This window comes from Notechis scutatus, chromosome 2 (assembly GCF_049901735.1).
Source record: "Notechis scutatus isolate UNSWTSFEM ecotype Mainland chromosome 2, rNotScu1.2, whole genome shotgun sequence".
NCBI lineage: Eukaryota > Metazoa > Chordata > Lepidosauria > Squamata > Elapidae > Notechis > Notechis scutatus.
The window spans coordinates 115,034,608-115,045,515 of NC_142010.1; the positions used below are offsets into that span (position 1 = coordinate 115,034,608).

Sequence of the window (10,908 nt, forward strand, 5' to 3'; positions counted from 1 at the left end):
CCCCGGTCTTCTCCGGAAGTAAACGGTTGAGGGTGGGACTCCAGGAACTACACTTCCCAACATGCCACGCGATGTCCTGATGGTTTTGAGCGCCGAATCTAATCAAGGGAATGCTGTGTGAAATGGAGACCGGGGAAGAGTGCGCGGGAGGCTTCAAAAAGGTTAGGGAAATGGGCCGGGAGAAGCAAACAGTGGGGAAACCACAACAACAAAGAGTTCAACTTGGACTTTCTGGGTTAGGATTTAAGATGGGCGAGAAAGGAGAAAGGAAAGAGGCGCCGGCAATTCGAAGTTTTAGCAATTCGTACCAGGATGTATCGGGAGATGTAACGTGGGAATGGCCGGAGGCTTCCCATGCAGACCAGCTATCCCAAGGGTTGGGGTGTTGTTGCATAAGGAGAAGAATTTAAGGCTCGGGGATCCGGCTGTCTGGCAGGGCGGAGGCTGCAACTTGAACTGAGGCAGGAATAGACCGGTCCATTGGCAGTCTGGGAATGGAGTCTGTGTAGTAGGAATTGGTCGAGTTGGTGAGTGGGGAAGAAATTGAGGCCCCGCTGGCTGAAAAGCAAAAATTAGAGGACTTTTGGAAGAACTGCCCATGAGCTATAAAGATGATTGAGGCGGCGCCTATAAAGTACGAGTTAGAAAAATAGGTTAAGTTGGGCTATAAAATGAAATCGAGTCTCTCTGGTATCCTGGACTGGGGGCGCCGGAGATGATGTCTTGTTTTGCCGCCCCTAATACCGTCTACGGGACAAGTTTAATCCATGTTTATTAATAATTTCTATTATTACGAAATAATCTGTTTATTCATCATAATGTATTTGTGCACACTAGCTTTACATTATAACGCGAAGACAAAGGCTCTTTTGTTAGTTGTTACGCCGTTAGGATGGAAGTACACAACTATATACTGAGCGCTGTTCCTTGGAACTCTTTTTGTTGCATGGATAAGAGCATGTCTACGTTATGAACACGTAATTAGATATAAATTGTTATGTTCAAAACCGGTGACAGCTTTGATTAGGAAAGAAACAGCCCCAGACTTAACTTTAAATAATACTTGGGATTTAATTAAAAATTGGATAAAGTATACTGTTGAACTGAGAGAGATCACAATATTAAAACTGGAATATTGTCCATAAAATCAAAGGAAAATTAAAAATGTGTTTTTAAAAGAGTGTCCAGGGGTCACATCCTGAGGATAATAGTTTCCCTAAACATTTAGTAATGGAAGATAAAATGGAATCTGGATTCTGGAAGGTCTAATAGGGCAGTACAGTCAGGATAGCAAAGTAATAAAGGAGGGGACAGACTGCTAAGAGGCCAGGAAACATATAAAAGTTGAATTCATTTTGGAGTAAATTGTTATCTCAGTACTGAATAATAAGTTTCACTCAGCTACTGAAGCTGTATATTAATAACTATTATTTTCCGAAAATGCATTTTAAATGACACACAAACGTATCATTTGATGTTTCTTCAAGCAAATGTTAGGTGTTGAATTAATGAAATTCTTTGGAGCAGTTCTAGACTGATACAGTAGATAGCACTAGAGCTTCGTTCATTTTCTATTTTGTTTCCTATTAAGCTTGCAGTAGAATATAAATGTGCCTGCTTCTTTTGTACAAAAAAATGTATTTTTTTAAAAAAATTTTTACTTCAAGAGCATAATTGAATGCCCAGTTTTAATTAGCCCAGTTTTATAGCTCAATTTTACATTGATTAAGTATCCCTAAGCCGAAGTCCAAAGTTTTAGAAGACAAATCACAGCTTCTTTGTAAAGTGTTGGCAAGTACAACTGCAAAAGAGCTGAAATCTTAGAAACCTGCTAGGCAGGATACATAATATTGAACTTGGTTTACTAATAGTCTGACTTGATATACAATTGCATGAATAGGAAGACAAAAGTACCTGGCTCTAGAGCTGGAAGAACACTTTTTTTCCCTTTACCTTTCATGGAAGGGAATTTTTTTAAAAAAAATATTAGAAAAAAAGATGTGGTGCTCCTCCTATTCTGATTAGCATAAGCCCATGAAGCTTGTCTTCCTTTCCTCTCTCCCTGAAACCCAACCTTCATCAGGTTGAAGAAATGGTATAAAATGTTTCAAGTGAGATAATATAGCTTACATTCTGTAAACTTTGTAGTTGTTTGGATATTCTTTGTTAAGAATTATTACTTAGATAGCTTTTGTATTGTGTACATTTGTATATTATATAAATATGTGATCTGAGTAAAAGTGAGCAGAATAGCAAACTAGGTGTGCTTGGAAATATACTTTTTTTCCATCTGCCTGCCAATCAGATATTTAACAGTTGCTACTAATCCATTTGAACTTCTTTTTTTAATGCTCAGTTCTTTCTAGTTTTTTCTTACTATACTTATAAACTCTTAATTCTCTTTATAATTCATAGAATTATTACTTTAAATAATTTTATTAAATATTACAATTTACAACAATAAAAACTAATAGACTAAAAAATAAAAATAGAAGGTGCAGAATAGATAAAATATAAAAAATAAGAAAAGAAAGAATATAGTAAACAAAATTAAAAAGTGACTTCCCCCTTTTATCACAGAAAGAATAAACAATTTTAGTAACATCACATTTTAAAATACAAATGATCTTCTTTCCCATTTTTATAAAATCTATATCCTATCTCTTATCTGTAAACACATTCATCAAACCTTGTCATTTCAGTCGTGATATCAGCAGATGTCCATTAAGGGTTACCAGAGGAAGGATAGCTATTTTAGCCTTGATCAAATACACTAACTTTATATTCCTTCCTTTTTCTCCTCTCAATCTTGATCTCTACTCCCTTCAAACAATGACTCAGAACTTGATTTCTTTTCAATACTTGCTCTTCCCACAAAATTCTTCAAAGCTTTAACATACCTCTTTTGTAAATCTAGTATAGGATAATTATCCATGTCACACAGTTTTATTAAAATATCAGCATATTTGTATATCCAGTGTAACATCTTTTTCCATGTTATTCATGTAGTCCGTCGTTTTTAAATCCACTTTCAAATCAGTCTCAATCATGTCAGGTAAAAGCTCTTCCATAGTATTTTTTAAACAGTGTTATCTATGTTCATTGTTCAAAAATATTTTAGTATGTCCAATGTTAAAATATTTTGCTGCATTCTGTATTTGTAAGTTGAGTTTGGGTGTCCTTCTATAATTGTAATGTTTCATCTATTTTCCTTTAATGCCTAATTTTGTCTTTTTCATTTTTTAAAAAATTCAAAATTATATTTTCCTACAAGAATGGTTCTTTATAATTAACTCCAAAATGTTATTTCAAATTTATCTGGGTCCATAACCATTTGAAACTTTTTAAAATCAAAAATTTAATCACATTTTTACTATTTATCCCTTAATTTTTGTCCTTAATAACTTCTTTCGGTGAGGATTAAAGAAACCCATTCAGTTCTGTAAAACATATTGATCCAAAGGTTCATAACAGTTGAAAAATTGTTAAATTTCCAAAAGTGATTAAAAAGAAAATACATGAACTCAGTGTTGTTTCAAAGGTGCTTGACTGGTTTGGTCAAGACGGTTATTCCCCCATTTCTCAGAGCTCTAAACTCACCAATGATCTGTAGAGAGCAACTATCTGGAGCACTTGTGGACATTCTCAAATCCTCTTGTCTGGAGAGGAATTACAAAAAGCTGGTCTACCTGACAGCTCTTCATTCCACCGTGCTTTTCCTGCATTCATCTTCAATCCGCCATTTCTTCCCCAGAAGACCAATTCATGGAATTATTTTCATCAGTGTGTTGATCTTCTAAACAAGAATTTTTGGGGTGAGGTTTGATTAAGTGGTAAATCGAGTACTTAATTAGCGGGGTAATCCATGTCCATCACATGTAAAGTTTTAGTATCAATTTATGTTTAAAACAGTTGCTATATATCATACATGGATTCATATACTAGTTTGTTCAGTTGCTAGAATTGCAGTTACTAAACTGTAGTATTCTAGGTCACTTTTCTCTCTTCAGTTTTGGAATAAAAATGCAGCTTGTCTTATTTACAAATTAATAAAGTTTCCCAAAAAATCATGTTTTCTTCATCACTTTTATTTTGTGTCTCTAATCAAAAGTTATATTGCTATGTACATTCAGGTTATGTGGAATGCAGAATTGCTAGAATTTCTGAGTTTTGATGCACTGACTTTGAAATTATTGTATCACTTAAAACCCCAACCTAAAAAAATATTTGATACATATGACCTTACTTTCTAGATTAATCAGTAATTTGTTGGTTTAGAGCTCAAAATTCAGAAATGGTATGGGTTTTTAACAAAGAAATGGCTATGAAATTTGTAAATCCAGGTAAGATATATTTTTACATACCCTTACCTAAGAGAAAGCCCATTGAATTCATTACCTGGTAGATGTGTCTACAGATTTACTGTGTTAAGTACTTAAAAGTTTTTTTACACAGTACACAAAAGTGCATAAAGTCCAATAGCTTTGAAGTTGAGACAAATGCTCCTTTAATGGGAGATAGCTCTTCAAGATGACAAACAAAATAATAGTTCTCCCAGCCAAACCAGTGGTTTGCAGCCTGTTTTAACTAGCATAACAGTAAATGTAAATATTGGTTAGAGAACTTTAACAATATATCATATTATTTTTGAAGTTGCATTGTTCTAATAAGAATAGAAAACAAAGTTAAAGGAGGGTTGTTTTGCTTTTAAACTACAAGAAGTTTCCCCCCAAAGTGTACATATTAAGATATTGGATATATGATACTTGACTATAATCATTTAATATCATTTAACTCTATTTTTTTCTAAACATTTTCCTATTTACTGAGATTAAAAAAAAAACTTCTGTATGCCTTTATTCCCCCCACCCAAAGAAACCAACTGTCAGTAGGAATAATGGAGAATGCCAAACGATGTACTTTATTGGTTTTCTACCATTTCCAGAAAGACTAGAAGGAAAATTTTAAAACAAGCAAGGAATAGTGTTCATCAAAGTAAATAATTGTAAACAGGTGGGATGGCTGGTAGAAATGGATGGGAGATGTACTGTTAAGTAATTAAAATTTGGTCCAAGCAGCTAGAAGAGTGGATGATAGGATCTTCATATTGTGTAGGTATGAAGGCTTCAAGAGTTGATTCCCTCTTGCTCTCAAAAGAAAAAGATGTAAGCCTGGTAATATATTTGGTCAGTTTCTTTTGACGTATTTCTATGCCAACAGGAGGTGACCTAAAATATATTACATTACCTATTGAGTAGTTTTTTTTAACTGGAAAGATAAAGATTCGCTTTTTCTCCATTAACAATTCTTGACTGAATTGTCCCTTTCTATGCAGGAGACCGTGAACAAACTGCTCCAACTCCACTTCAAAGATGACAAAACCCGAGGTACGGTAATTGCTTCCCCTTCTGCCTCTGTAAAGAGGCCAACTGCTGCTGGACATCTTCCCAAATGTTTCTGTGGCAAGACCGTGCCCTGGAACATGAGAAATAACTTAAACAATAGCCATGGCGTATGGGTTCTGGGGTTGCATGTGCATGTTCAGTGTGTGTGGGGAATGATGATGCTTAGACATGGTCTCATAGGAACTTTCCTTCTCTTTCAGCCAGTGGTGATGCAGTGTTGCTGATGGCTGAAATGCTTAAAATATTTGTCCGAGGTAATTAAACTACACTGAGTCATAGAAAGGTGGGAGAGGGCCTGTGGCACCTTAACGTTTTTCTTGTACAATGAAGTTCCAGTCTTCTTATTCATCCCTTGATGTATTTAGCAGAAGCAAGTGTATCACTCATAAATCTCATTTTTTTATTCCAATCCCAGAATCGATTTCTGATCTTAATATGAACTGCTTTAAAAGTATGCATGCTGATTAAAAATCAAAAATTTCTAGAAATTTTAATCTGTGAGTTACTACTTAGGATCTCTCTGCCTCTTATGAATTATCTAGTCATGTGTCAAGTATACATATAAAAAGAGCACATGCTTGCTCTCTAATAATTTTATTTTTATAATAACGGCAACAAGAAAAAGGATCACAAACATAAAATACCCTTTTCCATTAAGAAAAACCCTTGCTACATGCTGTCTTTGCCAGCCTTCCCAATGTGCCATGTACTTATTTTTGCTTGCCGTGTTTGTGTCTTTTGCAGAAGCAGCAGCACGAGCAGCACGGCAAGCTCAGACTGAAGATGTAACTAGGGTGGAAGTGGAACACATGGAAAAAATCTTGCCACAGCTGGTGTGTACAACAGCTCAGATTCCATAATTCATAAGATAAGGATATGGGCAAAAGCATCTTAATCTCCTTTTACAGGGAGATGTTTAACTGGTAATATCCTCACTGGGCAAATGGAACTGAGCTTTGTTAATTAATTTGGGGCAAATCTGTTATTTATGTTGAAATTCTTAATTTCCTTAGCTTCTGGATTTCTAGAAACCTGATGAGTGAAAAACCTGCATTCCTGTTACTAAGAAGATCTTGCTGAACTCAGAAACAAAATGAGCCGCAGACTTATAATATGGAATTTCCTACAAAATGTGCTGACTTCCTGGAATGACAACTTACCTTCCTTCTCTGCTCTGTTTGCCATCTCTGTTGGGGTGCTTAGTGGCTGTCAGTGTTGCCTAAAATAACTCTGAGTTTGTTGGGAGTTTCTTGTAATACAATTCCTGGAGCAGATGGTGGCTATCTGAAACTCTGCTCTGCCCTTCTGATGCCATTCATAGTCAGGTAATGTTTTTACTTTCCTAATGAGAAAAACAGGTGCCACCTCCTAGAGGTGTGTGGAAAGGGTGAGTACGCTTGGGAGGCTTGGCCACATCAAGGGCTCTTGTCATCTCCAGGCCTGAGCACTGTCTTAAGTTCTTAAATAGGAGCCCAGCCCCAAATCTGTGCCAACGGCAGGTACCTGATCTTTATTTTATGAATAAACACTGCCTGTCCTTCGATCCTTTCCCACATTCCACAGGGCCATGACATCAAAGAGTGCATGGAACCTTTTAACCATTTGATATTCCTCTTAAAAAGCTGCTTCCCTCTGCTATAAATTTGTTCTTACAAAGAAACGTCAATAAATCAAAAATAACCTCCCTCCCTTGTGTGGGCTCCTTGTTGCAATTAATCATAGAAAGTCAAGTATCTTCAAAGAGTCCTTTGGCCTCCCCACTCCGCCTCTTCTTTGTAGGACGAAAGAAAAACTTTCAGAAAGGGGCAGAATAACAAACAGCATGCGTGAGGATCCCACATCATGCAAGACCCAGCCCCTCTGCCAGCAGGGGAGGGGGGGGAAAGCTGTGAAATAGTAAACCTTACACATGGAGGCAGGGCGTAGCCTACTGAATCTGGTTCTGTTGTGAAAGAAAGATCAGGCCTAAAAGAAGGGTACTTGTATCTTAAGGAACTCAGAAGTAAGCTCTAGTAAATTCAGTGGGACTTAAGGAATTACGCCGTCTTCGGTCTGACTTAAGCATGGTATATAAAATCATACATTGCAATGTCCTACCTGTCAATGAATACTTCAGCTTCAACCATAACAACACAAGAGCACACAATAGATACAAACTCAAAGTAAACCGCACCAAACTTGATTGCAGGAAATACGACTTCAGCAATAGAGTGGTCAATGTCTGGAATACTCTACCCGACTCTGTAGTTTCTTCCCCAAACCCCAAAAACTTTAACCTTAGACTGTCTACTATTGACCTCACCCCTTTCCTAAGAGGCCTGTGGGGCGTGCATAAGCGCACCAATGTGCCTACCGTCCCTGTCCTATTGTTTCTCTTATTCTTTTATTTTTCTTATATGTACCCATTTCATGTATTCACAACTATGTATACATTTATACTTATTATCTTGTAAACAATTGGCAAATCAAATAAATAAAAATAAAATAAAATAAATAAAACATAACTAGGAAGAACTGTGCTCCTGTGGATGTTGGATTACAGCTATCAATACCTCTGATCGTCAACCATGTTGAAGCTGTAATCTAGCAACAACTGAAGTAGCAAGCCCACTATTCCTGATTTATATATGATGTGTGTGTAATTAATGATACACATTTGAATCTGTTACCATGTCAGCTTTAAAGTAAGAATGGTAATAACCAAAGTGATCAACAGGAGTTCTCCAGAGTGTTTATTTCTACATATTAGCTTTGTACAACAAATTACTGTTGCTTTGCGTTGTTTCTGGTATACCTAATACTAGATGCTCCTAAGACAAAGGAGACACGTTAGCTGGGATGCTGATGTATTCAAAACTATATTAGGAAGCAGATGCTTCCGATGTGTGTCATATGATATAAATATTATATTAACCATATTATCTGTTAAGAGGTAGGTGATCAACCAGCCTAAATTTAGCCAATGAGTTCTGAGTGAATGAGGGTGTGAACTTTGATTTCTCCAACTCAAGCCAGATCCTGTATTAGAAGGGTTTTTCACATTGGCTTTATATTTACACATATAATCACATTTGGAAGTATAATTGCAATTGCAATCAAAAGTAAAAAGGCTTGCAGCATTGACAAGAGGCACTAGTTACTATTAGCCTATAAACTTACTTTGATTGAAAAAGATATTTGTCTAACAACCTCAACATGATTATTACATATATTATTGCATGTATTGAAACAAATTGCTCAAAGTGCTTGCTCCATTTTCTTTTGGTTTGACTTTTATATTCCCTGGAGAGCAAATGGCCAACACAGTTTCTTCATATAACACCTTTAACTTGAATTCTGTCTAGGACACTGCCAAAGGCAGGAAGCTCTGTACTCAAAGTGAAGGTGTTCAAGAAACATAATGCATACAGTGAATTTATTACAATCAATTCTACAGTATATAATTGTTTTCTAGCTAGCATACACTTAGAATTAATAAAGTGTCCTTGTTTGGATTTTTCCAAGATGAACTCCAATTGTAGTCCAGGCAGGATTAGAACAGATTAAATGAGACCTGAATGTGATCTTTAGGGTTATTCAACAAGCATGCTGTAAGGAATTGGTACTTTTGTTTCAGCTGGATCAAGCTCTCTCACTAAATTGTGGTACACATAAAAAAATTACAATTCCTTTTGTAGCGGCACTACTGAATCTGTAGGGGTAAGGCTGGAGAACTCAAATCAGCTCTTCAGCTGAAAACATCCAGTCCTACAATCTAGCTCTGCTTCCTGCTTTAATGTAGTGACTGTTTTTGCTGTTACCTTCTTGCTTTCAGGGGGATGTTTATACTTGCTCTTTTCTTTACAACTGGCATGCCTTATTGAGCAATAGAAATGTGCATGCTTATTAAATTATAAAAAAAGAGAGAGAAAAAGCAGATAGAAACTATTTAGCTACTATTTTCCTGGGTGAAAAACCGGAATGCCACTTATATTGGCCCCATCTATCCATGGAGAAATGTATCAATCTCATGAAAGTTGATCTTCTAATTTTTTTTAAAACTACCGGTAGTCCTCAACGTATGACCACAATTGAGTCCAAAATTGCTACTGCTAAGTAAGTAAGTTTTGCCCCATTTTATGACCTTTCTTGTCATAGTTAAGTGACTCACTGCACTTGTTAAGTTAGTAGCATGGTTGTTAAGTGAAGTAGACTTCCCCCATTTTCTTTGTTTGTCACATCACAAAAGTGGATTACGTGACCCCGGAACACTGCAACTATCATCAATATGAACCAGTCCCCAAGCTTCCAAATTTTGATCACATGACCATGGGGATGCTGCAACGCTCATAAGTGTGAATAACAATCATAACAGTCAAAAACAGTCACTATTTCAATGCCATTGTAACTTTGAAGAGTCACTGAACAAACTGTTGTAAGTCTAGGACTACCTGTATTTACATGCAAAACCATAGTGGTGTAGAAAACAAAAATATAGGGGTGCTACAACCAGGCAGTGTCTCGAACACATACAGGACAAAAGATTTAGCAGATACCCATGCAACTCTAATGTGCTCTCATTTAGATGCAAGTCTTATATGAAGGATAATTTGCACAAAATGCACAAGGGTTGAATTTTTAAGACTGATTATTTGATTGTCTCTGTACAGACAGATAGAAAAAGAAGCCAGATTAGTACATTCTTACTTAACATTTCTTTTCCTCTATAGGAGTTCCTTGGAATCATGCCAATGTGTTACCAGGAAAATCCTTTCTGCAAATTCTGGTTTTCTTAGAAGCTACAGAATGTATTTTTCTTTTTCTTTCCACCCTTTTGGTTCACAGCTTGTCTGCTATGTGAGAACTGTCTGCAATTTCCAAAACTACAAAAACTTTTTCACCTGGAAAGGGAGGGCTTATTGGTATTTGCTTACATGCTAAAGAAGCATTTCCTCAAGAAGATCCTCCTTGAGACAGGGATGTATATTATCTGCCTGAGAAGCATTTGTCCAGGGGTGTCCAATCTTGGCAACTTTAAGACTTGTGGACTTCAACTCCCAGAATTCCTCAGCCAGCTGGAGTTGAAGTCCACAAGTCTTAAAGTTGCCAAGGTTGGACACCCCTGCATTTGTCAATCATGAATGCTGGCTCCATCAACTTTACTTCATCACTATTAAGGCAAATTAAGGCAATTCAGTGTTTTAGATTTTATTCCAAGAAACTGCATCATAATGCAAATGTCGTTATCTGCAGTTTTTAAAAGCTCTTTTTATAAGAGCTTTTCCAATAGATCTTATTAATCAGAGTTCTCCAGTCGTAATCACTATTAGTTTTACCTAGCCTAGAAACCAGGAGTATATACCAGGAGTGTGTATATATGTTCACTGCCTTGAGTTACTTGTAAAGTAATAAAAATGGGATAAAATCTAATAAATACAAAGTTTTGACAATTATGCCTTCTCAACTACCATTCAGTGGAATTTATGAATTTGTGACAAGATCCTTGTGTGTGTCTCAAGCTGAG

General features: G+C 36.3%; 1 protein-coding gene across 1 annotated transcript; it reads left to right on the top strand.

Moving 5' to 3' along the window:
• Nucleotides 1-32: 32 nt before the first annotated feature.
• On the top strand, nucleotides 33-7,090 carry CENPX (centromere protein X). The gene is made up of 5 exons (XM_026667339.2): nucleotides 33-161; nucleotides 5,336-5,387; nucleotides 5,606-5,659; nucleotides 6,150-6,238; nucleotides 6,419-7,090. Exons 1-5 carry the CDS (start codon nucleotides 111-113, stop codon nucleotides 6,431-6,433), a joined length of 261 nt encoding a protein of 86 aa, XP_026523124.1. The 5' UTR covers nucleotides 33-110; the 3' UTR covers nucleotides 6,434-7,090.
• The last annotated feature ends 3,818 nt before the right edge of the window (nucleotides 7,091-10,908 follow it).

What these genes read in the sequence shown, in the direction of transcription:
- CENPX (XM_026667339.2), top strand. Translation starts at nt 111, where the DNA reads ATGCTGTGTGAAATGGAGACCGGGGAAGAGTGCGCGGGAGGCTTCAAA. An exon ending in GCGCGGGAGGCTTCAAAAAG is followed by an intron (nt 162 to 5,335) that starts GTTAGGGAAATG and finishes CTTTCTATGCAG; the next exon opens with GAGACCGTGAACAAACTGCT. An exon ending in GCTTAAAATATTTGTCCGAG is followed by an intron (nt 5,660 to 6,149) that starts GTAATTAAACTA and finishes TGTCTTTTGCAG; the next exon opens with AAGCAGCAGCACGAGCAGCA.